The sequence below is a fragment of the Melospiza melodia genome, chromosome 4 (genome assembly GCF_035770615.1).
Source record: "Melospiza melodia melodia isolate bMelMel2 chromosome 4, bMelMel2.pri, whole genome shotgun sequence".
NCBI lineage: Eukaryota > Metazoa > Chordata > Aves > Passeriformes > Passerellidae > Melospiza > Melospiza melodia.
This window is the reverse complement of record NC_086197.1, coordinates 67,360,731-67,387,450: the sequence shown is the minus strand read 5'-3', so window position 1 is coordinate 67,387,450 and position 26,720 is coordinate 67,360,731. Positions and strand designations below refer to the sequence as shown.

The 26,720-nt window shown below is 38.3% G+C and overlaps 1 protein-coding gene across 10 annotated transcripts in view; it reads right to left on the bottom strand.

The window, feature by feature from the left end:
• Positions 1 to 2,084: 2,084 nt before the first annotated feature.
• KCNC2 (potassium voltage-gated channel subfamily C member 2) overlaps positions 2,085 to 26,720 on the bottom strand; it is a 100,980-nt gene continuing 76,344 nt past the window's right edge. For 2 of the 10 annotated variants that reach the window (XM_063155027.1, XM_063155028.1), the window contains exons 3-5: positions 11,549 to 12,479; positions 8,994 to 9,161; positions 2,085 to 5,159 (exon numbers count right to left, since the gene is read on the bottom strand). In XM_063155027.1, coding sequence (XP_063011097.1) covers positions 5,023 to 5,159; positions 8,994 to 9,161; positions 11,549 to 12,479 — 1,236 coding nt within the window. In that variant the 3' untranslated portion in view covers positions 2,085 to 5,022. Of the gene's footprint in view, positions 5,160 to 7,637; positions 7,699 to 8,993; positions 9,162 to 11,089; positions 11,222 to 11,548; positions 12,480 to 26,720 lie in introns of all 10 variants that reach the window. The other 8 variants (XM_063155037.1, XM_063155032.1, XM_063155030.1 and 5 more) reach the window with 8 other exon arrangements.

The window sequence follows — 26,720 nt, the reverse complement described above, 5'->3', positions numbered from 1 at the left end:
ATTAATTTTCTTTTTCTAATAGCAGTTTTCCATTCCAATTTCCTTTATCTGACTTCTGCATGGGTTTTTAAGATTATAAAATGCTCTCTTTCATATAGTTCATTCATTCAAGGCTTTTAAAATTCATATTTCACATAACTATGCTGGCAAGTTTGCTCACATTAAAATGATCCCTCTTCCCTGTAGTTTTCAGTTACCCATCTGAAGAGATTCCTTAAATTTCCCTCTCTTTTAGAAGCTTTAATTCAATCCAGACCTTTTGTAAGAGAACTTTCATGAATATCAATTTTTTCACACATGAGAAAGCCCCCTTATTATACAGGATTATATTAATTATTATTAGCTGCGTGCTTCTTAGCAATTCTGGCACCAGTTTGCAGTACACACCTATAAAAACTCATAATGCAATGTCTCAAAATTTGCTGGAACATTTTTTGAGTTCTGGACAATAACTGCCTTCAAAGTCCAAACATCCCATAATCTGCTCATCTCCAAAATATATCACAGCTTTTGATCTCTGCACAAACCCTGCTGTTGTATTAGCTCATCTTTCAAAAGGATGCTCATTTGTGATATCTTGACTTCACAATTTTAAAAGGCAAATGAGTAACAGCTTCTCCTAAATTGTTTTAGCAGATGCATTGCTTGTAAATTCACAGCTGTTTTCTAGTTTGGACTTCTAACCCTTAACTAATACTTAAACAAGGATTGAGTAAGTTTTCAGACTCCTAAGTCAAGCCTAGAGATGGCCACAAGCATCCTTTGGTGGGTATTTGATCCCCAGAATACCCACACAGAATCTTCCTGCTAGCACCAAAACTCCTCTCTCCTGGTGCAATTTTGCTTCTCATCATTCATCTGCTTTCCTTTAAAAGATGGCCAAAACCAGAAGTGAATGAGAATGTGCAGCCCAATCTTAACATCGTATCTGAGACACTGCAGTACCCTGAAGAGTGAGGTTTAGGTTTAAAGACCTCCTCAGCCTGAGAAAGTTAAACCTTGGTATCCCACCTCTCATAAAAATGCCCTTTCACCCCTTCCGGTGCCCAGACACAGGTGAGGAACAGGAAGGGGCTGGTGGTGAAGGCACCTTTTTCCTCTTAGAATAGTCAGAGTTGGGTTTCAAAACACATGAACAGTTACCAGACTCACCATCAGCTTGTCCTCCAGGTGTGTTTTAAAAGAAAGCATTTAAACATAGGCTTGGCTCTCTAGCAGAAAAATAATACTGACTCCAGGATATTCTGGACTCAAAGTCCAGTGTTGGTGGAGATCCATCCAGGCTCCTTACCATCCAGACAGTAGAAGATGGCAGACACCATGTGGCCATCAGTGTTTTCTACAGCCTTGACCAACAAAATGCACTCCATTGTCTGCATCCCATGTGGGGATCATCACTGTCCCTGTGTAGCACTGAGGGAAACCAGACACCTCTCTCTAGGTCTTGGGGCAGACATCACCCTGGGTGACTGGGGCTGGCTGTGAGCCTTGTGCTGCCTGACCACTACACCTCCTCTTCCCTTGGATACTGCTCGCAATCACAGCACAGGCAACTCTTAATTCACGGGCAAACAGCACAGTGAGCTTTCCTGACATATCATAGCACATTTTCTAAAATTGAACACCTGTTTTCTGATCCTGTTTTCTGGAACTTCTCTTACATTACAGCACATATGCCAAAACACTGTGTTACAGCCTCTCAGATCATTTGTAAAACTGTACTAGCTACCTCGCTGCTCTCAGACAATCTGCTTGTGTATTTGGGGATTTCTGGTTGCCACAAATACAGTATATTAGAAGCTTTAAGCAACCATTTATCACCTCCTTTTTTTAGGTTTGACTTCACACCAGGATGCAACAAAACTCCCATCAAGACTTAAAATACCCAGCCTGACAGAAACTTTCACATGAGGCACAGGGTCATTAACAAGCTGATAAATTTTCAATTGTTGCAGAAGCCACCTTATGCTTGCATTTGAATCAGCTCCTCAGGCATTCCAGGAGGCTGGATGGAGAACTGGGATGGCCACTAGCAGGTAGGGGACCGATACAGCTAAAGAAAGCTCATGAGCCAGTTCAGAAGATATGTTCCAAGTTCCTCCCCAGGTCTTTTGCCTTTTATTCTCCATTTCAGGTATTACATTTCCACTGGTTTCCACCAGGATTGTGCATGCACCTTGACATGTTCACAGAAGTTCCACGATACAGAGTTTCACAACTGGGACAGGTCCCTACAATTGGGACACCAGGGTGACAAAACAGATTCTGGAGAATTTCCCACTGAATAGGATGGAGAGAACATAATTACCACATCGTAGCACTACAATGTCTCATAAACATAGAATAGACTAGATCCATTTACCACAAAAATCACAGAAAATAACTTATCAAAGAATATATATATTTTATGCAAAATATACATTTGTAGAATATAATTTTAATACAACTTTTATACTTATTATGTTGGGTTTGCAACACTTTGAATTAAAAAAAAAAAAAAACACAAAATATTCTTGCTGCCAGAATTTTATTTCTGATAATACTTATAGTTTGAGGTAACAATGAAAGAAGACTGTGTGCTGTGAACAAAGTCAGTGATGTTTGTCTGCAGTCACATTTTTGTTATCAAAGTGAAAAGTAAACTTAGGACTTGGCATGTACACTACAATTCATAACAATTTAGGTCATGGCAAACTGAGAAAGCAAGGACTTATGCAAACCTATTCTGTTCAAATTTGTGACTTTTGCAATATATGCCATTAGTATGACAGAAGTCAAGACAGATGTAGTTTACATCACTATCATTATTAAGCGTGTGTCTTTGTATGATCCACAGCACAGCTTACTGCAGGAACCAGGAATAATAAACACAGGGGTGGGGGTCTTTGCATGGAACCTTAGCAATGATGACATGAATTCAGCTTTCCTTGATATAGATAAAAACTGATTTTCCATGCACACACGTTTTATTTACACTGACTCATCAACAGTGACTAGTCACCCCTTCCTCTGGCAGCAGTAATTACGAGCGGTCTTTCATCTTCTTTAACAAGCTCTGCTTCGCACGCAAAGTCTCAGTGACCTCCTCAAGGTGTGAGTCGTTTATCAGGGCCCATTCAGCAGCAGCAGTCTCTTTCCAGTACAGTCCTTGGTATGGCTAAATTCCATTGTCCCTTTTTCAGCAGTCAAAAATCCATGATAAATTCTGTACAACACTGTAGTTAATATAACAGCAGCACCAGATATTATATTAATTCATTTGCTAAAAGCTGTTTGAAATTATCTCTCTATTGACAATATTTTACCAAAAGTAAATCAATGTACATCTCTAAATATCAGAAATGTATACTTTGATAACTACATTATTGTACAAGAATTCTGACATGCAGGTCATGCTATTGGGCTTGGCTATATACAGAAGAACATGTTACATGGTCAACAATAAATTTAATTTCTTTTCCTAACAAAAAGTAAAACATGACAGTCAGGTATTATTCAACAATTTCAAGGATCACTTAAGAAGATTTCAGTCATTATGGTCTTCTAAAACTCTACAGTTTAAGGATAATTTTTCCTCACCAGCCCAGAACCTCAAATTTGCCATTGCATTTGTCCTGTTGCATAAACAGAGGTTAGTATTGAATGAAAAAGCCACTAGAGGAGATACAGTTTCAAAATTGTAATGAATGCTGGTTGCTGGGAGGAAAATTGATGCAATAGGCAACCGGTCAGTGCTGAAAAGCCGCTCAAAAAAACCTTAGGAGTGCACACGAGTTAGTCTAGATGATACTAACTGCACTTGAAAAATATGTATATTTCTATCTATACACGGATGTATAGTGCATATGGAAAAAAGAGAAAAGGAGAAAAAAGTGTTCTTAGTTCAACTTAAAAGAAGGGGGCATTTTAACAGAATCTCTGTGCTTTATGGAGACAGATGGAGACTACAAGGAGACAGGTTGCAAAACAGACAGACAAACAACACATAGGACAAATCACCTCAAAAAACATTGACTGAAGAAATTTTTGAAGCCCATTAGCCAGAGGTATAAGGCTGGTCAAAAACCCGACTTGAGAACTACTACCCTCTTACAATGGTAAAAAAAAGCCCCCAAAAATTGTTTCAATTTTACTTGGTACTCAGCTTCTGAAAATGTTGAAGAACCCTGGAGTAGAGAAAATACTACAGTACCAAGCAGCACTTGCTAGCTTAAAATTGCAAGTCTGGATGGCGTTTACCTTTCTTGCATGTTTTGTGCCTTCCCCAAGCCATTAAGAAAGAGATCTGGCTTCTGCTTGCGTGTAACCAGTAATGACAACCTCTTTGCAGTTATCTGTGTGCAAACAACCGGAGACATTCAGAACTCTGATACAGCAATCCAGTACCGAAATAAGTTAATCACAAAATAAAGTCGTTTATAAACAAGTAGATAGTTAAAAAATAAAAGAAAAGGTTAAACACAGAAAAACAATCCCACATGCAGACCAGTTTATCAGTGCTTTCATTTCAGCAGGATGGTAACAATGTGAGAACACACATCCAGAGCCCTCTGTGGTCTCCACGATCCGCAACACTGCTTGTCAGGTGATGGAGACAGGATGGTCCATGCAAATGAGCAGACCCTTCAGAGCAGACATCTTCAGAATGGATTAGAGTCACAAGAAATGGAGGTTCAATGGAGTGACTGATAATTACTTGGAAGCACATTATTTTAAGTAAATCTCCCTGAAAATATGCTTATTTATTGAATATATGGACAACAGCATCCACTAACTGTCCTTTTATTGCCACAGGAAAGTAGGACAATGTAGTAGATAAAAGGAGAAATGCTACCTGAAGTAATCTTTAAAAGCCAAGACAAAAATCTTCAGGTACCCAAGTGGCTTTTCTTACTACTGACAGTTGTATCATGCAGGACTTAGACCATATTTGTGGAGCCTATGCTTAATGCTACATTTATTTCCAAGATGTGGTAAACAGTATTTGATTTAATGCTATGTAGCCGATTGACGCCATCTGGTTTACAAGATGGAAGGGATGGGAGACCGAGAGCGCCTTAGAGGACAAGGTGAGCTGTAGGGTGATGTTACTGGAGACAGTCGCAGAGCATTGCCTGTCAAGCCAGCTATGTTGTTTAGGCTTCGGGATTTTTCATAGCCTTGTATGAGAAAATGCACAGACATCAGTTGAATTCAGCCAAAAAATAGACAAAGACAAACAGTACAATGTAATGTAATCCAAGGAGCTATCAGGGACTCAGAGGGAATCTGCCTGCAAAAGAACTCAGTGCTGAGACACATTACTACCAAAGGAAACTAATAAATAAAATTATTTACAAATTAATGCATCCACTTTTACCCAAAAAAATTAAACAGACCACCACACAAGAGGTCTGACCTGCTCTTCCACATCCCATCTTGCACTTAGTATCACACTGTGGGCTTCAGCAGGGTGTCACAGAGAGCAAGATAAGGGATCCCACCAGGGTGACTGAGCTATCTGGCTAAGCATAATCAAAAACCCATTAAGACAGACTGTAAGAACTGTCAAAATTACATAATGTCTGCTACATTCAATTCCTAATATAGTACAATTTTTTCTTTAAAATAAATAAACCAGAAACCAGATAAATTTTATACAGTATGTGTAAATCAGTTCTGCAGAGGATTGAATGATAATATAAGAAGCTCTATCTTCAAAAATATTAACTCTTAGGCTTTGCTTCTAATTTAGAAGTCTAATAAGACAGCAGAGCTTGACGTATTTGTAAATGCCTCCTGAATGGCAAACTTAAAACATTGAATTTGTGCTTCTTTTCCAGATGATTCGAACAAAATCAACAGTATTAATTCATATAAGCAAGTAGTAAATTATTAATCATTAAATGAGGCAACCACATAATGCTTCACAATTTGAAGGGAACATTGCACTTGCAGATATTTCTGTTCACATACACTGTGAGCTCTAGCTACCTACTTTTTGCTAGTGTGGATTGTTTTCACTTCGTAGAGGCAATGCTGCAAACCAAAAAAAAAGCATTGCTTTCACTGCATCACTATCTTCATATTCAAGTATTTTCAGCAGCTGCTGAATAACCCCTTTTGTTAGGAAACAGATCTGCTCGTCAGCCTGAAGATATCAGCAAGGAAATACAACAAAGGCTGGGCCAGGCAGGACCTTGCTCCTGAAGTACATGGGTACATGCTTCAGTGCAACCATGAAAGTCTCACTGATTTCAGTGGTACTACTTATTTCCTTGAAGACAAGTATGCATTTAAGCATTTGCCAGGTTAAAGTATTCAGGTCAAAATTGCTTATAGGGAAATAATGAGACTTTTTTCCCCAGAAACCTTAAAATACCAATGATGGTAAAGCTAAATACCACATGGAATGTCAGCAATTTTTTTTTTCTTTCTGACTGAAACAGTTACTGGCTCAAATTCCAGGTCTCTAGGTAACAGACAGTTAATGGCATCTTTAGGAAAAATCATATCTTAAGCTCTCCCCTTACGACAATTAACATATTTCTTACCCTGAAATCTGCACACTGTAGAACTATACTTAACGCAAATGTATAACCTCATGTCTACTAAAACATTGTGCAATGTTCCCTCCAGATGGCAAGGGCAGGCTAGACTGTGATACTACACAGAATTCAGATACATTTCTGAAACAGCCTCCAGTTTCTGAGTTTTTATCAGTATTTAAACAGACTAGAAAGAATTTTGTTTGAAAAGGGAATTAAAGAGAAGCACAATGCTAGTGTATATATTTAAACTCCCTGTAAACATAAAGCTTATTAAAAAAAATCAAAATAATCAGGTAGCTTTTTTGCATAAAAATAGGAAAGTAGTTTTTAAGATTATTTTCTTGCTACTCTTCTAATGATAAAAGGAAAGAACTGAGAGAAGAAGATGGTAATGATTATAAAGAAAGTAGAAACTCCTAAAAAATGAAAACCAGATACACAAGATGAATAGTGAGAGATGCTTGATCCAAAATCAGTACTTTTCAGGTATATTAATGGATCAGGTCTGAATCAGTATCATCTTGGAGATGGAGATGCAAAAAGCTCAGAATAAATTATAATTGAACAATCAAGAATCAACCGAGGAACAAACCAAACAAGAAGAACGTACCAAAAGAAGGAAAGAAGGAAAGGGTAAAAATAAAATGTGAAAGTAGGAGACTTGATGTGTGAATGACATTCAAGCATTCAAACCTATTTGTATATTATTTGAAGATATTTTCTGCTTATGGGCTAGCTTCTCCACTCTGTATAAAATACACTCCAAAGCCAATGACTAAAACATTTCAGCCTCAATTAAGATTATCATCAGAGCCAGGCAAAGAGCATATTTCTCATCAAAAAACTACCCATTCTGAACTCAAGCCCCAATTTTTCTAGTAAAAACAACAAAACCTAAAAAAATTACCAAAAAAAATTTATTTTAAATCTAGATTTACAAATCAAAATGTTCCAGGACAAAATAGGTTTTACTGTTATATAAATACGTCTTTAGTAGCTGATGGGTAACTTCTTTTATTATTTCTGATCTGCTCTAGTCATGGTTACTACCATAACTTGCTGAGTGAAGTCAAAAAGCTGATAATGCAAGATGCCATGGTACTCTACCTTATCCAGGTGTTCTTGACCTCCTCAAAGACTCTTAGCATTAGAGATATTTTAAATAATCCTAGTTGTTGAGAAGACAGTGAAATATACGCTCAGTGAAAAATGTAGTAAATTCGTGCAAAAACATGCTTGCAATGATTTTTCATTTAAGCTAAACATTAAATACAGGAGTACATAAAATGCCCGAGCGTAGAGTCATACTCTGCAAATGCCATACACGTGGAACTGGTTGCCTATCTGCCTTCACAGGTTTAAACTATTGAGCTTATGCTCTGAAGTGCATAAAGAGCATTGGCAGAACAACCCAAGAGAACTCCCTTAGATATATGGCTGTCTGGGACAGCTATGTTTGCTATACACCAAGCAAGTTTGGGAAAAATAAAAAAAAGCCAGAAAAATCTCGGGCAAAAATGTTTGTCCAGTGCCACATGGCTACTTCAGATGAACTCTGAGGTGAACAACTACACTTCAGCACTCAGGAATGCAAAATCTGTCTGAATGATCCAAGGTCAGAGGAATATAATTTGCCAAGAAACAAAAGCAGTTCCTATTTAAGGAAATGGGAATATTACCACTGGCATGCTGATCTTAGGGCTCTGTCCTGATCTTAGGTTTGCAGCCACAGCCAAATATGGCCTGCTGGGGTAGAAATAATCAGTCATGTCGGAGATTCAAGCACAAAACAAACTCCACCTGGGCACTCCCATCATACTGAGCAGGAAGTAATCAGATTTGAAGAGGCTAAATAACTAGAAAGGCCTTTTTAACACCTTGAAGGGTTAAGCATTGTTTTACTACATAGCTGAATTATGGATGGGGTAGACAGTAATATTTTAGTGTCAGTGGTTAGTATTGCCAAGGGAAAAAATAGTTTTTGGCATTATCAGCTCAAAATTTTGTTTGAAAGAAATCTAACTAGCATCTCAGGATATGCTTTTTTGTGTTCAGAAATGTTGCTTACTTCTGACATGTCAATCTTAGAAGTTTATTCAGCTGTAAATTTTATAAAGAGCAGACTACAGTTATAATATGATTAATTTGTCTTTTAGAATGACAAGTTATATTGAGTGATGAGTGGTTGAATGAGCAAGGTCTGAACTGCAGGCTTTTCTACTAGAGATTACGGGCAAATGAAGACACAAGTGAAATGAGTGTCCAACATCAAGCACATTTTTTGAAGACTAAAGGGGATGAGTGTTTCTAAAAGGAAAAGAATGACTAGGAGTAAAGAAAAAAAGGTACATTGTGAGTACAGTCTTTCCTCTTAGAGCATTGTGCACATCATTTACTCTAAGATTGTTTTTCACAAGCACATTGCTGAGTAACCTTTTATGATCTAATGAAAGAAGTCCATACCTTTCCTGATCCCTCCATCAGTAGCACACGTGTAATCACCTGTTGTCAGTAGGAAACATGTTCCCCCTCTTCTGTTTTTGTCTCTTGTACTAGAACGTCTGATGGGAGGGAGCCTTTCACCAGGTGAGAGTGGCTGCTCACTTCCTGCACTGTCTTCACCTGATAACACTGGTTAAAGCACCATGCCCATTTACAGACAATAATGAATGAGGAAATGAGACATCACAAAGAGCTTACGCTGAATGCCAGATATTCCCATCACTCAAAAAGTAGATATAAAGTAAATCATTAGAAGAAAACAAGATTGCAATTCATCATTAATCAGTACAAAATGACAAAAGATATACGTTTTGTTCAAGAATAAATGATCTTTTGACTTTCCTGTTCTTCTTCTAAAATTTGAATAAAATTAGACTAAACTAACATGAAGAAATAATCAAACCAAGGCTCAGTTATTCACCTACTCTGGGCTGTAACTTGTCAGAATACAATCAGCCTTGGATATTTCAAACAGTTATCTACTATTTTGGCTATCATTTTTGCTAAACAAGAGGTCAGTCATGTTAGGCATTTTTGTTTAAAATATATAGTTTAATGTTTTAAAGACAAGCCCTCACCCAGAAGGACTATATTTTCAATATTTGGCACTATACACTGTTTATTAACACACTTAGCTTTCATTTCCATATTTATTACACTTGCACTGCTTGTCATCATAAGTACCCAACATAAAATGCTGCCTTGGTCTCTGTACTTTATTTTGTAAAATGGCAAAACTTGTACCTGTCCTGATTTGTCACTCCCAACGGACTCTCTTTTAAAATTATCTACCGTTTCAAATTCAGGCCACACTTCAGGAAAAAAATCTCTTCTCAGTACAGCACATAACTTCAGCTTTACCTTTGCATGTAAACCTGCACATGGTTTTTTTCTGAACTGGGAATGCAAAGGGCAGAATTCAGCCTTTAAGTTTTGCACATAATTCATAGTGACTCTAATAACATTCTCTACTAGAAATAAAGCTACAGTGCATGATGTGAGTGGTGGTACTACAAGGAAGATAACACTTTAAAATGGCTCCTTCTTGCATGTCTGCTTTCTCTCTAACTTCAAGGATTACAACCCCTTGTAAATAAAGCTGTAGACACAAAAAAAGTGTCTCTTAATGAGAGACACAGTGATCACACTGAGCTGTCTCCATTCAGAATACCTTTGGTAGGACCTGATGGCATGAAAAAGCTGTTATCATTCACAATTTAAAGATGCTACCTCAAAGGTTGTCAGTCAAAGCACTGAAAAACTAACCATATTTTACTGTCAGTCTGAGTCTTTTCAAGTGTTTCCATCCTTTTAAATACATTTAGGATGTTCAAAAAACTGTGTTAATTTGTGAACAGTAACTCGGAGAGTGAAACCGAGCTTCTTTGAACAGAAACGCTCTTCACTAACAGAGCAACAGACCAAAGAAGGATATTGCTCAGAGATGGATTTTTCTGGACTCTTCTTTTTAAAATCTATATTTCAATTACTGAATTACACCAGTCATGAGTGGTTTTGCTCTTATTACGCTTTAGCAGCTTTACAGCTGGAATCTCATGACTGGTATGTGAGCTTTTAAACAGATTGTATTTGGCCTAAGAATAAATAAACTTAAAAAACAAGAAAATATTCTTGCTGCTAAACTATTTAATTATACTGAGAGGTAAAATTTACTTTTTAATTGCAACAGATTTGGAACATGGAGCAGTGGCTTGGAGGGACTGAGGCTGTCATTTGATAGGCAATTTCACTGAGTAAAGCAAAAAATACTCCTGATTCATCATTTGGAACTCTAACAAATAAGGTAATAGAAATCACAAAAATCAACTGTAATAGCGATGATGGTGCTAAGGGCTGTCATTTTCTTTTTTCTTGACAAGATTTACATCAGCTATGCTAAGTATAATTTAATGAATAGTAAATATCATGCAATGTTTCATCTAACACAGATGAAGGAGAATCTTTTAGCCAGGGAAGCAGAATGCCAAATGGAAAGAAAACTAGAAAGAAAATTTCTTCCTATTTCCTTTGAGTGCTGGGCTTTGGATGTAAAGCACCTGCTCCTTTTAAATGACTGCTTCTTTGTAGGATCTTGCTTAACAGGCCACGATGTGGCACAGGCAAAGCTGACACAAGAGACAGACACTGAGGCAAAACACCATGGAGTCCAACAGGGTGGGACACGGTGGCTGCTCAAATAGTCACAGTCATGCAGAAAAACAAGAAACATCCATACAACGCAACAAACAACAGGCAAAAGAAAAGGTTGATATCATCAGCAGGAAAGCATTCTCAACAGAGCAAGCAAAACTGTATAGACCAGCTACATAGAGGTTTGGGAACATCACTATACCTATTTTTGTCCTCTATGAGACTGACACACGCAAATGTTGGAGGGGAGAAGGGTGGGAGCTACATCTTCTCCTGGCAGAAAGACTGGCTGCTTTCTGACCCCTACCAAACATACTGGTCTATAAAGTGTTTTCAGAGGACATGCATTTCCAGTGGGGTCCTACCTGATGATCTGTTGTGTTCCATCAGCTGGTTGTCCTTGCCCAGGCAGATGTCACCCTGCGTGCTATTGCAGGCCATGTTCAAGTCTGTCTTGCAGAAGGTGGGTGAGCTGGCTTGAGGAGCAGGAGGGATGTGCTTCTTTCGCTTCCTTGGCAGTTTCTGCTTTGCCATGGCCAGGGAGTAGTACATCCCAAAATTGTTAACTATCACAGGCACGGGCATGGCTATGGTGAGCACTCCCGCCAGGGCACACAGGGCTCCCACCAGCATGCCTGACCAAGTCCGTGGATACATATCCCCATATCCCAGGGTGGTCATGGTGACTACAGCCCACCAGAAGCCGATGGGGATGTTTTTGAACTGTGTGTGTTCACTCGCTGACGGGTCATTAGGCTGGGCTCCCACCCGCTCTGCGTAGTAGATCATAGTGGCAAATATCAAAACACCAAGTGCCAGGAATATTATCAGCAGCAGAAATTCATTGGTGCTGGCTCGCAGAGTGTGGCCCAGCACCCTGAGGCCCACAAAGTGCCGGGTGAGCTTGAAAATCCGGAGGATCCTGACGAACCTTACCACCCTGAGGAAACCAAGCACGTCCTTAGCAGCTTTGGAGGAGAGCCCACTCAGGCCCACTTCTAGGTAAAAGGGCAGGATGGCCACAAAGTCAATGATATTCAAGAGGTTTTTGACGAATTCAAGTTTGTTGGGAGAAAAAATAACACGTACTAAAAATTCAAATGTAAACCATACCACGCAGACTCCTTCTACGTATGTCAGTGCAGGATCTGTCTCAATCTCATACTGTAACACAGCTTCTGTCCCGTTGATGACCTGCTCAGTTTTGTTTATAATAGTGTTGAAAGCCTCGTGTGTTTCCAGGCAGAAGGTTGTGATTGAAACTAAGATGAAGAATAAAGAGGCAAAAGCGATGAACTGAAACACAAAGAGATAAAAAGAGACATCAGAACCACACAGGCCTTCACATTAACACAAATGATGTCTGTGTTTATAGTAAAACTTTTACTCATTCTTCCCCAAATGGCAGACAAATTCATACACATAAAAATTTCCATCTAGGCCAGAGAAGAGTAGCAGACAGCTCTCACATGCAGATCAGGAGTCCAGGAGCAGGAAAAGCCTTGGCAATGGATTTTGTCAATCTTGACAAAATGCAACTCATTAGGAAAGTGACAACAATTTCTTTAATCTGTACTAAATTGTCTGAACTTGATTCAGTTGTCAAGGTTCCTTTCAAGCAGTCCCCATACACACCAACCACAGCAGTATTTACACACGTCCAGCTCTCACACAGTGAAACATGGGGGCTGACCCTAACAGTCTTGAGATTATGGCTCAGAACTCACACCTGTCTTGAAGAGCACCTCACAGGGATCTAGGAGCAGATCCAAAGTCTGGGTTTCCTTTAGATTTTCAATGATTTACAAATACAGGATATTTACTGATAGAAAATGCCTTCTGTGTTACAGGTAGAGTTGGTTGCATAGCCTACTGTGTTTGTAGTCATCCATCACTGATTCTCTTGGGCAGCACTATAAGCAACCCTTCCAGAACCTCACACACTGTGGTGTCAGAGTTTTGTCACATTCTTAGGATCCACAATCCTGCTAACCAGGTTACTAATTCAGGGCAATACAAACAAAAAGGGAAATACAAATTCAGTTCTAGTAGAGGCATGTGAATTAATAAAATACAGGTAAATAACCTGGAAACAGCCATCACAAAAGATTATTTAGGACTTAAAAAGCACAGACTGCCTGATCTTCAATTCAGCCATCACAGATGAATAACAGAGAAAATCAAGGACAGGATCTCAAAAATTAACACTGAGCCAAACAGCTAGAGCAGGAGATAGATTTTCTTACACTGAGGAATATACACCAAATGAAAAGGTGTTTTGAGGTCACCTGCTCCTTTGCTACAATAGTCAACTTCTTTTCAATGACATTACAACCAGTTTAGCTAGCATTCAGCAGCAGTGATGTAGTATAAAAATAACAACAGTTTTTATTTTGAATTTGCATCTTAATAAATATTTTATAGCCAATATTATTCTGGGGAAAAAAGCCTTCTGGAGACATGAAGACTTTTGAAAGTGTTAGGGGCCCAAGGAGGCAAAAAGTTGCCAAACCAGGTTAAGAATACCTAGTATGTAGTTACCACACTGAAATCTTGAATGTAATTGGAAAAATCTAGATGCAAGGCAGACAAAATAACAGCCATAAGCCGGAATGCCTTTGTTCTGCCACTTTAATCCAAGATACAGCATTGTGGCAAAACTGATTTTGTGTACTTCGGATATCAATGACTGAATTTAGTATTAGCATTCATATTTAGTGCTATGTATCACAGGAATTCATTTAGACTTGCACAATACTGAATGCTGGTATTTTTCTAAGACAGAACACTTGTTAGACAATAAAATATTGTCGCCACAACCTGTAAAGATAATTCCTTTTATTCCAGAAACAAGTTTAAATTTGCAGTGCAGGTCTGGCAAATTTATTACATTCAGATTCATGAAATGGATCTATGAAAAAACCCATATAACTACCTATATCAGATATTTGCAGGTTATTTATGGCTTCCTTTCCCCAGTCAAGGAAACAAAAGTTATTACACCATGCCCTACAATTGCAAACACACTAAATCTGTTACCTTTCAAAAAGTACTGACTCAGAGACTGAACTGAACACTTATCATCCAGTCTGGACTTCTAGCCACAAGCTAAGCAAACAATCTTACACTGTCTGATTTTTACTGAACAGGCTTTTCTGCCCTTGCCTTAACTACAAATTTGCTGCATGCTCATAGCTCACAGCACCTGACACCAACATACACAAAAAAGCCTCAGTCTTGTGTGGGACAACTTGTGAGAGTCAGCAAATACAACCAGATTTATAAAACCTAAGTGAATTAATCTCAGCAGATCTTTGCAAAACTTCTCCACAAGAGAGACAGAGAATGTGTATCAGATTCTAAGCCACTGGTGGGCTAAGAATGACCCTTGGGTGTCTCCTAGAGCATCCTCCAGAATCCTTCTACACAGTCAAGCATTGAAAAAGCAAACAAATCTTTGGAGGCTGAGTCACTATAGCTAAGTCAGCACTGTAGTTTGGGAAGGAACTTTTGACAGATAAAATATTGGGAAACCTCTTCAACAGCAACACTGGTGATTTCAGACAACTGTGAAAATTTTTTTGTCTGAAAATAAAAGAAAACTACATTCAGGCTAACCAAAGTAAAATTTACCAACAACTGAATAATTTACCAACAACTCAGATATGACAAGGACTAACTGTGCATTCAACAGTGCAGTGAAGCCAACAGTATGTAAATAATTACCACTGTTTTCTGGACTGTATTTCAGAGTCCATTCAGGTTCAGAAACCTTCTAAAAAATGCCAAACACCACGAGAGTAACTACAGGTAGAACTGCCTGACAAGCTATTTATTACTGTTTTGCTTAACATTGACACTGCACGGACATTGCACTTGGCAAGGCAGATTGAAATTTTTAGCTGTGTACCTACATTCAGTGTTTTGTTATCCCTAAAGGAAAAAGACATTCAGTCATGCCCAAAATCTATCCTAAAGATAGTCATGTTCCAGAGGTTAGAACAAAGACAAGAAAACACTATCAATCTGGTGACAGATTTCTTGGTAAGCCTGCAATAAGCATTCATAGAAATGTAAAACAATAAGTTGTACACATTTTTCCATGCATATGCATGCCATCACTGATTTTGAGCAAAGACACACATTCCTTTTATCTCTCATTGCATTTGGTTTAAAACTGCCAGCTCCTAGGATGAGGAGCGAGCTTGCATAGCATCTAGCAAGATGAAGCCTCATACACGAGACCTACACTGTTACTGCAATAATTAGAGGATTCAGAGAGCCTGCAAGAAGCAAATGCAAGGACCAATGAAAGCAGGAGCATTTTATCAGTCAAACAAAAAATGCTTAGGGATTAATGTTATATTAACAAAGATGCTTTGTTAGTATTATGTTACCTATCAGGCAATGTGTTGAAAAGCTTTTCATACACAGCTGCAATGATAGAAACTAAATGAAGTCATGTGTTATCCCCATTTTATGCTTTCCTTCTCCTTCATCCTAATTCCAGCTTCTCTAAAGTAATTAGTCTCTAAAAATACATCCATTTTTGTCATGTGAGCAAGCACCACATTTCAAAAAAAGCCAGTACAGATCTGAAGTCAGAGATTCTCTGATGGATGTACCCAGTCAAGTTCTATTCCTCAGTCCTGCAATAGTTCCTCAGTCCACAATAGCCAGGGTAGCACACACAACTTTCTAGTTTTTTTCCTTTTTACTTTTATGAAGCACAAAAATCTAAAAGGAGTTAGCCTGATCATTATTTCAGAAAGGTTACAGCAGGAAACAATTTTCTGTTTAAATCATTAGCAGCCTTTCACTGTGAGAAGTTCTGAAAACTTTGGTTTTGACTAGTTGCAAGACAAGTTCAGCCTTGGTATAAAGCAAAACATCTTATTCACCCCCTTTTTAAAACCAAACATTGCAGCCCTAGCACATTTTTTGACAGTCTTCAAAAAAAAGCTGAAGAAAAATTTTCAAATAATATCCTCATAATCATGATCTTTTCCTCATTTCTTAAAAAGGGGGTGTTGGTTTTTTTTAAGTAATTGCTTCTTGTTTGCTTCAATGGATGTGATAAAATTAACTTTCTTCATTTAGGTTTTCTTTTTTCCTCCTGAAGGAACCATCTTTCTAAGTGACAGAATGGTTGTAGGCACACTCTGCAGCCACCGTTCGAAATTCAAATTAGCGCAATTTGAATTAATAAAAAGTTCGGTCCATTTTTTCCAGAAGAGAGCAGTTAAAAGTTACAAAAATGTTCAGTATGTAATACACAGCATGTAGAGCATTCCTCATTAAGCAGTTAAAGCTCTCAGGAGATTGCTGATTCTCTCTGCTCACAGTTTGAAGGCAGTGTGCACCCAATTTTGTTCTTGTGTGTCAGCATCACACGTTCAGACACTAGAGATTCCATCTCCCAGCTTGTCTAGTTGACAGGATCACCAGCCAAGCTCTGTTGCTAAGTTCTACTAACATTCACAGTAAGTGGATTAATCATATATACCTCAATTTTCAATGAAGCACATAAATCTAGAGTGTGAGGGGCCTGCAGATAATTTGCTAGAAATTATAAAGAAAACTGTATGATTCTTACTTTGAACTCAGTGTTTCATGGGGGACTGAGTGGCTCAGAGTTTAAAGCAATTTCAAAATTGACAACCAATTCTAGAACACCAAATTGAGCAGTCTGTGGATTAGCAGAACTTTTATGAGTCCAAAGTCATGTTTTACCTTGCACTTAGCTCCTTAAGTGCCTAGAAAAATTAAGGTCACTAAAAATTGTGGCTGCAAATGACCTGACAACAGTCTTAGCTCACAGGCTATGTCTGGATTTCCCAGTAGGAGAAGGCACAAGGTCTGAGGAAGCTGTGGCTCACACCTGACCCACAAACATATGCTTCCTTTTCAAGCAAACCCAGACATGTCATTGTCCTGGGATGGAGCCAGGGCCTTGCTGAGCCATTCTAAGGCTCAACAGCTTAGACAGAGCCCAAACAAAGCAACAGTGGAGCTGGAAACTGACTCTTGCACTTAGGTGTATTATACATATTCATAAAATCAGACTGACCCTAATCCATATTTAAAATAAGTTTCTTCTGTCCATCCCATGCCCCTAAATAGACAATTATTTCTACACAGTTATTTAATGTTCCAAAATGTACAGGTCATAGTCAGTGAAGAGGTTAATGCACAGCAAAGTGTTAATTGCCACAGTCATCTTAACTTCTTGCTACATATTTAAGTTTTGAATAAAATCTCTCACCATATTTCAGTGTTTTCCAAAAAAATATATGTATCTTGTCTGGATGCAACTTGTTCTGGGGTTGGATTCTCAGCACCTCCTCTTTCAACTCCCCTCTCTGTAATGTAATGTATATTTTGTATCATGAGCACTTAGTAGCAGCTTTTAAGAATCATTTAGTTTGAGTCACATTCCAGGACACAGAAGGTTTGCCCTTGACATACTTGACAATGGAAAAAGAAAATGACTAAATATTTAATAAGCCCTTGAAAATACAACACTTAATATTCTCTAATGCAGGTACAGAATTGCCTTTAAAGAACTAAGATCAAAACGTTTCTTTAAATAAATTTCTTCACAGGGACATTATGAGATTTAATACATGTGTGTTGCTAGAACTTAAAATGATTTTTAAAAATCAGTATTCCTCCCCACCACACTCACAGACTAAAAATATAACTATAAAGCATCCAAGAAAAGAGACTGTGATGATTTTTTTTCTAAAGAAACTAACTCTGATGGCTTGATTACTATTATAACCAAAATCCTACTTTCATAAAAAAAGGTAAGAGATTACTGAACAACTTATTTTTTCTGACCGAAACAAGAGTAGAGGAGTTTCCACTCATAGGTTCTTTGCTTTCCCAGATCATTCATGCTAACCAGAACCCTCAAAACTGGGTAAATTCTGTTGGACAACAGAAAACTTAAATGGAAAGCCGTATTTTTTTGTAGTACCATACTCATTTTGACAAATAAAAAAAAGTCCAAACTCTGGAGATTTAAAAATTATACCCAGTGATGTCTGTTCACATTTGTTAGAAAAGCCTCATCTTTTCATAGTTCAGAAGATAAAACAAATTATTTGAAAAAAATAATGGATTCAGTTTCTTCCTCATACCAACCCTATGACCACAAAAAGTAAGCTGATCTATGCATTACATGCACCCACTATCACTGACTGCAAGAAGTTAGTCATATTTATGCATTACAAAATTTTATTTTACAGATTTTCTTCACACGTATTTTTAGACTCATAGAGCTGTTGCTTAGGCTGAAATAGTTAACAGTTGTTATACCAAAATTACATACTCCCATCATAAACATAATATGCTTATATTAACTTCTTTTTGTCTCTGTCAAGGTTCAGGAAAGAAAAGTATTTTTTCCTGTAAATCTTCCATAAATTTTTCTTGTCATGTTTTCCAGAAGTCTTTTTTATTCTTTCAGGAATTCAAACTGTCAGTTTCTGAAATCCCCCTTGCTCTGCAGGGAGACTGAATGAGACCCAGTCAAACAGGGAATAGAGCCAAAATCACATACTGTTTCTAATCAGTCCTATCTAACTTGCAATGCTGATTTTTTAATCTAGCTTTATAGCTGCTTAGTCATATAAAACCAAAGTCTCAAAAGAAATCCCATAAAAAATGCAATAAATTTGGGCATTCAATGAGAATATGACTCAACTGAGAATGTTACTTATGCAGAAAAAGAAGCTGCATTTGTAAAGTACATGGCATGCTTCACTCAAAGTAGCAACTAACCTTGGCAATGAAATCACAGAATTAGATACCACTTCCAGCTCTAAAGAGAGTTCTTTTTGTTTAGATTTGACAGATTGTCCTCATTTCTGATTTCAACATGATAGATTTTTTTCCCTCTGTTTGATTCCATCTGGCTATCAGGAGACTGTTAAAATCATAATGTGATTTCAGAATGAGCTCTTGTGATGAACTTCCCTCTCTATGTAGTTTAATGTTCTGTGTGACACAACTTGAACATTAATGGGCCTTTTACATAAACCCAAATACCTCACCAAACATACCATCAGCCTCTTCACAACTCTTTTTCTCAAAGCTGCTATTCTTCCTTAGCTGTCAGTTGCCTATAAAAATCTATCATTTCAAGAAAAACTAAAAAGAAGGCAAAGTCACAAGTTTTTATGGCATGATGCATTTTCAGTGCGCTGTATCTGGATATACTTAGTAAGAAGTACTAGGATATACTTAGTAAGAAAACAAATACCATCAAAACCTACTAACCAAACTACTGGCATTTAAACTATAAGCTCAAGGCAAACATACTATCAATTTACTTCACCACTCATAAATAATATTCTCTCACATAATTTGTCTCCAAAGATTAAGGAATTGGTACAGACATAGCATTTTAAATAAACCATCAAAGGGCAAACAAAAACAGGGTACATAAAGTATCAGGCACTAAGGCCAATTTTATGTCTCTAAAAATCTGTAAAGCATCCTCCCTCTGGGGAATAATGTGGAATGTCAGCATTAAAGAGATTTTTTTTTAATGTCTATATAAAGACTTAACAGCCCAACCTTAGCATCCTAATTGGGAAACTCTGGCCACCATAATATCTCAACCAACATCAAGCCACAGTTAGAACAGTTCCTGCCAATATTTTTGTTTTCATCCTTTGGTCTACTCTTTTCAAATCCCCAGTACAGTTCTACCTCATTTATATCCTCTCCTGCTAACAATATCTGGCATTCAATTTAGCAATTAAACTGCTGCTGTTACAATTCTACACATAGTCATAAGTGAATGAAAAAAAAAAACAGTATGGCAATACATTTATTGATATACTGTCTAAGAACAGCTTATAGCTAATGTCCAATGTTAGATTTATAGTGCAGCAGTATTTACAGCTGAGAGTGGCTACTGTCTGTATGTAGTAGTGAGAACATAAATGTTCTCTTGTTTGTTCACTCATTCTTTTCTCATTTGTTATAGTTTTAAAACCTGGTGTTTTTTATTACCAGCTGGAGCACAAATAAAAAGGTTATTAATGCATCTTTTCATATTTAGAAATCCAGGCATAAAAGTAAGTCACTCTAATCAATCTGTTAGGTAAATCAGCAGTCTAACACCAGTTTGACCCAGATACATGTCTGACTCAACAAATCCTAGTCACATCTGCATTTTAAAGCAGATCATAATGAAAACCAGAGTTACAAATCATTCCGCATTTTAATTGCATTGAATTGATATATATCTTTCTAAGGAATTCAAAACTGATTTACAAAGCTACCCTGATTTAGGCATATGCTCTCCTGCTCAGCATGGAAAACTTTTTCCCCTGCCAAGTAACTGGAAAGAAGACTTGAGCATGAATTTTGTAGCAGGACCACACCTCATGCAGTGGGATTCCCGGGGACAGGACTGATCTGTTTCCCAGGGCATTCCCTCATACTCCATCCCTCCCTGCCTACCATCCAAGAAGATTACTAATTTCCTAAATGACCACTGTTGTTTCCCACTAGGCAAATCAAAATCATCTGACTTTGTTGTCCCATGGAGCAGCTCAGTAAAACATGTCACACCAACACACAGCATACATTCCACTGCATCTTACTGCCTCTTGGAAACTCAGCAGAAGTCCTTGAACAGCAATTACACTGCCTCCAGAAGCTTCCGTTTCCTTTCACTTGAATTTATGAAGCTTGCTTCACTTGTGATTTTTCTGAGCTGTGACTGTTGCAGCAATGTTTTTGGTTTAACAGCTAGCTGTGTGCATTATTTTAACTAGACTTGGCATTTATATTCTAGCAATCATTTTATAAAAAGGCACAGCAAGGCTCACTTTGCCCTTGTCTTACTGAAAAGGTCTGCATGGCTATGTGGCTTGATAAGCAAACCACTGCCACTCATTCATTAAACATTGCTATAAATCAAACAGGCAAAATATTTATAGCAGCTGCAAAAATGCAATGGATGTTCTTCCCTGAGTCAAAGCAAAGGTGAGAAAAAGAGGAATTCACAGCTTGTATTCTGGTCTGGTATAAAACATTCAGAGCTTTCTTATTATTAAAGAGTATATTCCAAAATGAGCTAAAACTGTCTGAAGGGAAGAAGAATGCAGATTTTGTAGCGTGCATTTCAGCCAATCCCAAATTTACATAATGTGTCAAATTAGCCTCTCTGTTTGCTTTGTTGCCCTTCTCTAGGCTACCCGCTGTTCACATCATTACAGGAAAGATTAGGCTCGGGACCTGGCAACCTGAAATACTACACAGGCACTATCTTTCTTTCTGCACTTGATTTATCATGAGAAGTTCCCATTTGCCTCAATGGGTCAAAACTGGAAAAAAAATCTTCAGTATAATACTATTTATTATTAATAGACTTTTACACCCATGCAGACAAATGGAGAAAATAGAGACATTCTTAATATAAATTAATGAAAATTCTATTATAATGTAGTTTGCCTAGTACATAAATCTCACATCCATTAAAATTACAGAAACATTTTCATCTGTATCATTTCCATCTCACTTAAGCTCTCAGGCTCATTTATGTCTATGTTTCCTCTCCCTGAAAACAAGTCTGATGGCCTAATTAAAATTACACTTGGGTGAATTCAGAAAAGATTTTGAGGCTTGACGTCCATTGAGATTTGTCATAGAGCCCATCCCAGATTTCACTAGAGAAGCCTTTTCACTAACTCATGTAAACTCTTTTTGTTATCCTGAAGGTAATCAAAACATTCTGGAACTACTCACTAGTTTTTCAGGCCTGTGTCTTTCCTGTACAACATAATAAGATTCCTACTGCCAGTGCTGGAATGAAAATTACTAAACTACTTCTTAAAAATTGAAGGGATGGAACCATTTTCTAGCTACTCAAAAGTGTATGCAAAGTCCTCAAACTGCTGATTAACAGGTCTCATTTGACTGGAAGCTTTTCCTTCCATACCCTATTCAAGTAGCACTGGGTTAGTTTTTCATACCTGCACCACAGTAAAAAAATAGATTTGATACTAACTAGTACCTTCGCTTCATGATTGCAGCGTAGTTATGGGAAAGCAAAACCATAAGGAAGAGGATGCCCAGACTGTGGCATTGCCTAACCCTTAGTTGCTTGGTAAGACAGTCCTAATGATGAGCTTCCAGTAGAGCAGGCTTTGTGGAGCAATCTAGGCTTAATAAAAGCAAATCATGAACATAGACACTTCAGCCTGTGGTTTCCTACAGAACTGCCACAGTTGCAATCCCACAGAGAAAACCTCTCTGCCACTTGCACCAGCAGGAATATTTAACTGACTCATGGCAGAGCACACAGTCCCAAGGCTCAGCAGTCTCCAGCTCCCTGGTTCTACCTTGAAAATCCTCTAGGAAGTACAGATCTTTCCTCCCCACCCTCAGATGTCAAGAGTTTGACCCTTTCTGCATTTCCAACTCCAATTTGTCCCTACCCTGGTACTTTCTCCTCCTGTCCTTCCCTTCCTCCTCAGCCCCAGCTCTGTTCCTCAGGTTCACTGCTGGATCCCAGGCTTCCTTCCTCTCTTCTACTGAGCAACCTGTTCTTACCTTATTTGTATATCCATGGCCCATATCTCTAATAATAATAATTCTTTATTGTCATATGCAGCTCTCTTTCCAGAGCTGATGTGCCTCTGCTCTTCCAGGCCCCAGATTCAGCTTCACCTCACCTGCTACCTGGCTGTTTGTCCCAGGCTGTTTGTTCAGCTTGTTAGTCTCAATCTCTTTATCTTTCCACCTCGCTCCACATTTCAGGACCTTCAAGCCCTTGTCCTTTGACATAAATCACAACCACTTTCCTCTTTTCCATCTCCAAAAGTAAGAGATCTTCCTTCTGCTCCAGTGCTGATACCACTCCATGGTCCCCTGGTCCAGCCACCCACTGTCATGTATCTTTTCTCCTCATCTTGCAACCTCATCAGGATTTTTATGCCAGCCTACACTCCCTGTGCAGTTTCTGTGACTTTTATATTTGTATCTGAAGGGCACATGTGCCTGGAAAATCATCTGATTTTTCCAACTGAATTACTGGTCTAATGAAAGATATTTTTTCTTTCAAACCTGGTTTGACTTTGAGATCAAAGCTTCCTCCCCTGCATCACTGAGATTCCAGGGAAATGGCAAGGAGCATATACTGACCCTAATTTTAAAAATCTACCTTTTAATAAAATTAGAACAGCTCCTCTTCAGAGAAATATTTACATCTTTCTATAGTTAAATCACTGAACAATGTATAAAATAGAAGCAGTATCTCATCTTTACTCTTTTCCTAGGCCAGAGAGGACAGTGTCCTTGCAGCTCCTCCATGGTCTCACACGACCCTCTGAAAAGTCTCAATATTTTTTTAAAAATAAATACTTTAGATACCTAAATCAATGCACCTTCACACTCTGGTACAGCTGAAAGAATACCATAAGAAGTACTTGAAGAAGAATTTCAGGTCAGAAGGGTGTTTTTATGAGAGAGGGAAGGGTAAGACTGCTGAAACTCCTGAGCCTGATGTATGTGAGTATGTTTCAAGTTCACAACACAATCACATAGATCAAAGCTAAATTTAGAGATTGTGAATTATTCATTGCAACTGTAGACAGCTAGGCTTACCTGAACCCTGAGGAACCAAGCATATCACCCCAGACAACACTAGTTCACATGTTTTTTCAGACCTATCTTTTGGCTCCACAGTGCAAAAAAACTGCATGGGTCAACCAGTTACCCAGAATCTTGTTGAAGGTTTTTTGAAAGATAGGTAAATAACTATATGTAGCTTACTTCCATTTTTTAATACATTAAAATTCCATTTAAACTTGTCTCCAGGAATGCAGAAGTGACAGCTCAATTGAGCAGAGAAAGCAAATGTAAGAAAGAGAAAAGCCACCAGCGCAACAGCTTTTAGGATACTCAGACAACTGTGACATTCATATTTCATCCTCTGTTCAAAGCAGACACTTGAACTGAGATGAACGATAGTTCAAGGCTCTCCTCCAGAACCTGAGAGAAGCACAGCAAAGAGATTACACAAGTTTATGAGAGGGATTATATGACACTGGGCCTGTGATAAGGGAGGATTGGAATCAGAGACCCAAGAGGTTCCCCCAGCCCCTTGCCCCCATGAATATTTCCAAATCCAATTTACACATCTATTTAATACACAGATTATGTTCTAAGTTACTGCCATTGCAAGCATTAGCCCCGACTCTGTGAAACGTATTCCTATTATTTAGCTTAAACATTCTCTTAGAGCTTCATCACCAGTTTGCCCAAGGGACTGACACTAATACTTACACTCAGGGCTGGACTAATCAGCACAAGGACAAATACACGCAACGCTGTGCATCATCCTGCTGAAGATTCCCTTATTCTAGAGCTTGCTGTTGATGAGCAGAAGCTTGCTAACAGCAGAGGGGAACCATAGAGGACTTGCTTTGTGACTTCAGGAAAACCCAGGACTGAATTCCTGTGTCAGACCTGTCAAGCCACTACGGTATATATATTTCTTCACAACCAGGTGCTGATATGGACAAGAGAACTCATCCCAATCCAGGAGGCTTCAGAAGAAGCCTTCCCAAAATGCCAGGGAAAGCTACTGTTTGTCTACTGCTTATGACAACTCATCTCTTTCAGAGGTATTACAGCTATTCAGAAAATAAATACCTTTATCATTTTCCTTGTGATTCCAAATGCCACTTATTTTTTAATTTACATTATTAGCTTACTTAGGAAACAATCAATACTGAAATAAACACAGCGGACCCATTCCAGCATCTTTTAATTACATTCTCCACACAAAGCAGTGTGGGAAGAAATATAAATTAAATCTAATAAAAAAATTGGATGTTCTGGATGTCCAAAATTCACCTACAGTAAAGCAGCCACCAGTAAGAAGTACTCCAATTATCATGTATGTGTCAGAGTGAACACGCCATTGAGTTTGCTGGGGGAGATGTTTTTCTGTGCAACTAGGGCTTTGGGCAAGCTAAAGGCAAAGAACTCTGCACTGGCTATCTTTACAATGGGCTGATTTTTTTTTTATTTTTTTTTTTATTTATCATTTGGGCTGGTGTCTTTCCAAAGATTCTCACAGCAATGAAAGGCAACATTTGCAGCATTCAGAGGAAACTTTGCATTAAGGGAGTTCTCCAGAGAGCATTTTTGTGGTGAAACCAGAGTTAGGAGATCTTTGACGTGTCAGGCGATCTTGTTGATGATTATGCACAAAGGGGACCATGGGAGAATGAATTGCCACTGCTGCCACTACCAGGCAGATTATGCTCGCTAGAGACCTTCTGTGACTGTAATCTACAGAAGGAGTGGCACGCAATGCTGCACTGAGGGACACTCTGCAGCTTCTATTTCCAGTTTAAGTTCTACATGGCATATTTACTGCTGGCACTTTCCTTTCAAGACTAGTTACATCTGCCTGCATACTTCTCTTTTCAAATAGAGCAGGTTACTTGTACATGGAATTATAAGTGTTGTCCCTGATGAAATATGCATGTGACATACCAGCAGAAGGTGGTCACTGGTGGTGTTTATAAGGCAAACCAAAAACTTAGCAGGATGCCAGTGTACTTACCAGCCTCCTAAATCCATTTATTGACCACAAAGTTTCTTTGTTCCTTAAGATGTCCCTTCAGAACTGTAACAAAACTGCATTAAAACATCAGCTGTGGGTTTCTTCTGAAGGGGGGAGTTGTTTTTGGACTGAAACTACTTGGACAGATGATGATCATTAAAATAGTTTAAAGCTTATCACTTGCAGTGTTCAGGATTACTTTGCCAAGCAAGAGCAGAGACACATTAATAGACTGCATATAACAAACCAGGAAGACTGTGGGAAACAGAAGAAAACTTAAATGCATGAAATGATTCTTTCTAGTTTGCAGCACATAGGAGACAGCATTCATTTTTAGGAATAAAAGGCTGATTCTTCCTTTACTAAAGGAGATGCTGCAATATAAATGTTAGCCCAGCCTGTCAGATATTTCCCCCACCCTCAACAGATGAATAGCTCAGAACAAAATCATTCAAGATCTTGTGTGCAAGATTTACCAAGTATTCTATGTTTACAATTATATTTGCAGTACAGGTTACTTATACATCACTGTGTTTGACCGGCAGTTTTACATCAGGCTGCTCTGGGACGTGTCTCTCAGTTCAATTATGACTTTGGCCCCTGGGGAGAGACAGGGGTGGTGCCAGGTTACCGAGGTACCAAGGTTGAGAGTAGCATCTCCATGCAATAAATGGAAGAATCTTGTGACTAAGGGAATTTTTAGCACTGCAATAAATACATTCATCTGATTTCACCAAGCCATAGTGACCCCCATCTGTGAACCCAGTCTTCTCTAGAGAAAAACAATGAAAAGAGAAGTTACTTTCTAAATTCGTACATAAAGAGTCACCTATACTGAATACTTTTCATCCTCCCCAGCTCAAGTACTCCTGATACCACTTTTACTGTGTGGGATTGCATTTTGAATCCCATGTGCCCATAGTTCCTCCTGATTC